At 40.9% G+C, this 3,168-nt stretch overlaps 1 protein-coding gene across 1 annotated transcript; it reads left to right on the top strand.

Moving 5' to 3' along the window:
• The first annotated feature begins 926 nt into the window (after positions 1-926).
• Positions 927-2,528, top strand: ascl1b (achaete-scute family bHLH transcription factor 1b). The gene is made up of 2 exons (XM_048263259.1): positions 927-1,871; positions 1,990-2,528. The coding sequence occupies exon 1, from the start codon at positions 1,257-1,259 to the stop codon at positions 1,869-1,871; it is 615 nt and encodes a 204-aa protein (XP_048119216.1). The 5' UTR covers positions 927-1,256; the 3' UTR covers positions 1,990-2,528.
• Positions 2,529-3,168: the final 640 nt, after the last annotated feature.

The raw sequence follows: 3,168 nt of genomic DNA, 5'->3' as shown, positions 1-3,168 counted from the left end.
CTCTTATTTTTTCATTATTATATGTGCCCTCTTATTTACTTATTTACTTACTTTTTTGTTGACTTGAATGTTATGTTTGTCTGTGGACTTAAAATTGGTAAAATATGTCTCGTCTTCACCGTGGGATAGTGAGAAACGTAATTTCGATCTCTTTGTATGTCTGGAACATGCGAAGAAATTGACAATAAAGCTGACTTTGACTTTGACTTTGCTTGTTCTTAAAGCCAAACTGATTATCTGTTGACGCTATGTATTCTACAAGCCTGTCCATAAGGATCCCCTCTAATACCTTGGATAGTATACTTGCAAGTGCAATAGGTCTATAGTTATCTATACTAGCTAATAAACTTTAATAACCCCAAAGGGAATTTCAAACTTTGACAAAATTGAGAAAGGAACGACTCTTTCAGTTTCAAAACATGTGCCATGGCCCGAACAAAGTTTTGTCCAGACTGAACAGTCTTGCTGGCAGGTGACCAGTCTTCTGAGGAATCTAGTCCAGCCAAATGCTGTTTCACTTTTGATTAGCCTATGATTAACTTACTGAGCATAGGCTACATATACCGGTAGGCCTGTGACACTCCATAACAGCTAGCCTACTTTGCCCCCTTGATGACCGACCCATGTCGTAATAGGCTACACAAAGCTAGAAGACTGCAACGTCTTAAATGGTAACAGTAAATGGGAGTGTCGCGCTATACAAACGAAGTTTGGCGATATTTAACAGAAAAAAGTTTGGACTTCTAATTAAACGACTTGATCAACTACATATCTGGCCTGTGTCCCTCTGTGTTCGGTATACCATTGTGTTCGCCGCTGTAGGCCGTTTGAAACGGCCAATGGTTTTGGAAATGGGAACCTCGGAATGTAAATTAGCACAGCTCGTGCCCGCTGTGGTTGAAAGAGCCGAATTGTTTATTGAGATCCCAGAGCCACGCGCCTGGCTCGCGAAGCTGGTGTTCAGTTGAATCACACAGCGGGGCGGGATCTCCCCCCTTGGGGAACGTGCAACACCAAAAGGGGTGGGGTGTCAGGCGCGTGTAGAAAAAAGGGACTGCGCACGACAGCCCGTTTGAAATTTTACGTGGATCAGATAGCCTACTTGCCAGTCTAGAAAACAAATTCCCGCAGACACACGACCCACGCGAAAGACACGAGAGCTGTCTCTTGCCATAGGTCTACCATTCATCTGACTTTGATTGGGAGTTGGTGAACCTGCTCTTTTCAACTTTTTCGTTTAGGCTAACTGCTTTTTAATGTTCTTACCTGACATGGAGAGTACCATCATCGCCACCACCAAGCAAACAACCACCTACCGATTTACTTTGTCGGATAAAAGAGCATTTGCTCCCGTGACAAATACTGCGAAAGACTTCAGGCCAACTCTTCATGAATCAAAAGAGTGCAAGTCCATAGTGCTGAAAAGACAGCGCTCAAGCAGCCCAGAACTCCTGAGGTGCAAGCGGAGGCTCTCTTTGAACGGTTTTGGTTACACAATTCCTCAGCAGCAGCCAGTTGCAGTTGCCAGGCGCAATGAGCGTGAGAGAAACCGGGTAAAGCAAGTCAATATGGGATTCCAGACTTTACGGCAGCATGTTCCCAACGGAGCAGCAAACAAGAAGATGAGCAAAGTGGAGACCTTGCGATCAGCAGTGGAATACATCCGTGCACTTCAGCACCTTTTGGATGAGCACGATGCTGTTTCTGCAGCCTTCCAGTGTGGGTTGCAGTCGCCTCCGTTGTCCAATGCCTACTCAGCGGATCCGGAGTCACCTCATTCAGCATACTCATCCGATGACGGGACTAATGATCATCTAAGTTCAGAGGAGCAGGAACTGCTTGATTTCACCACTTGGTTTGATAGATACTAGGTAGGTCTAAATATTATCCTTCATTCTTCTGTATCCATAGGCTGAGCTATTCAGTTATTAGGCTACTTCACCTATAGCCTACCCTTTGCAGAAAATAATCAACTTTTCTTTCTTGCAGACGAAGACACCCAAAGATTCTGTCGAAGACCGACTGAGTTTAGCCACCTTTGTTTAACTAGACTGAAGATGCAACAGTTTCATAAGGACACGACATACAAGATGAACAACCAAAAATAGTCCAACTGATTGGGACGCGCAACAAACATAGCGGAATGTTTTGCAGTTTTTTTCTTCCAAAGTGGAAACAGGAACTGAACATTACTAGGCCTATCCTATTTGTTCTGTGTGCGAGGTAAAGGTACTGACTGAAATTGAACTGGAAGTTGAAGTTTGTTAGAACTTCTGTTTTATCTCAAGTAGATACCAATAGCGTGTCATCGATTAACGTTCCTCTTTTGGATGAGAATTTACCATTAAGCCTTAGTCCAGTGTGGATGAGAATATTTTTAAGTGAGCATGTCATGTGATAGCCATTTCTAACCCTCAGATGTCAATGTCATCACCATCATTGTAAATATGGTATTTTCATAATATGTGTATATGCAATGTTTATATAGAGAAATGTTATTTTACATACAATAAAGAATATTTAATTTATTACATTTCGTGAAGTTCTTGCATTCTGTCATCTCAGATGTCAACTATGTAGACCGCATTACAACTAGTCAGTAGAGGATAGCCTATAGACTAATCCTACAAAAAAGTAGTGTGTCATGGTGTTTCTATGGATACATTTTTTATTTCATTAACTAATAAACTGGTCAGATGCAAATGCAAAGTGCCCAAATATACCAATTTAACTGCAAAATAAGGCCTAGGGCATAACTATTACATTAGTTTAAAAATACATGTTTTAACTTGTAAATTAACTTTCTAAAAACTTTTGCCTTTCAGTAAACACTTGAGCAACAGTAGTAAAAAAAAGTTAGTACTTTACTTGGTTAGTCTGCCCAAAGTGACTTAACAGTTAATCAGATTCAAGTTTTGTATGTAAAACTGTTGTTGAACAGTTACTGATCATCGCCCTAACCAAATCCTCCCCCTAACCCTAACCTCAACCATAAATTGTAGGTAACAGAGTGTCAACAGATAATTGGATCAGTATGTAGTCTGTGGGCAACTATCCAAGTAAAGTGACCAAAAAGTCAAGTAATAATGAAAGGAAACAATCAGTTGAGAGCATCCTACATCCTACCTGTGTAAACAAAATGTATACAGTAAGTTAACACTTAACAGT

The sequence above is a fragment of the Alosa alosa genome, chromosome 14, assembly GCF_017589495.1.
Source record: "Alosa alosa isolate M-15738 ecotype Scorff River chromosome 14, AALO_Geno_1.1, whole genome shotgun sequence".
NCBI lineage: Eukaryota > Metazoa > Chordata > Actinopteri > Clupeiformes > Clupeidae > Alosa > Alosa alosa.
The sequence above is the reverse complement of the archived record's forward strand: the minus strand, read 5'-3'. Positions and strand labels throughout refer to the sequence as shown.

Excerpts from the sequence above, each read along its gene's own strand:
- ascl1b (XM_048263259.1), top strand. The coding sequence starts at position 1,257 with ATGTTCTTACCTGACATGGAGAGTACCATCATCGCCACCACCAAGCAA.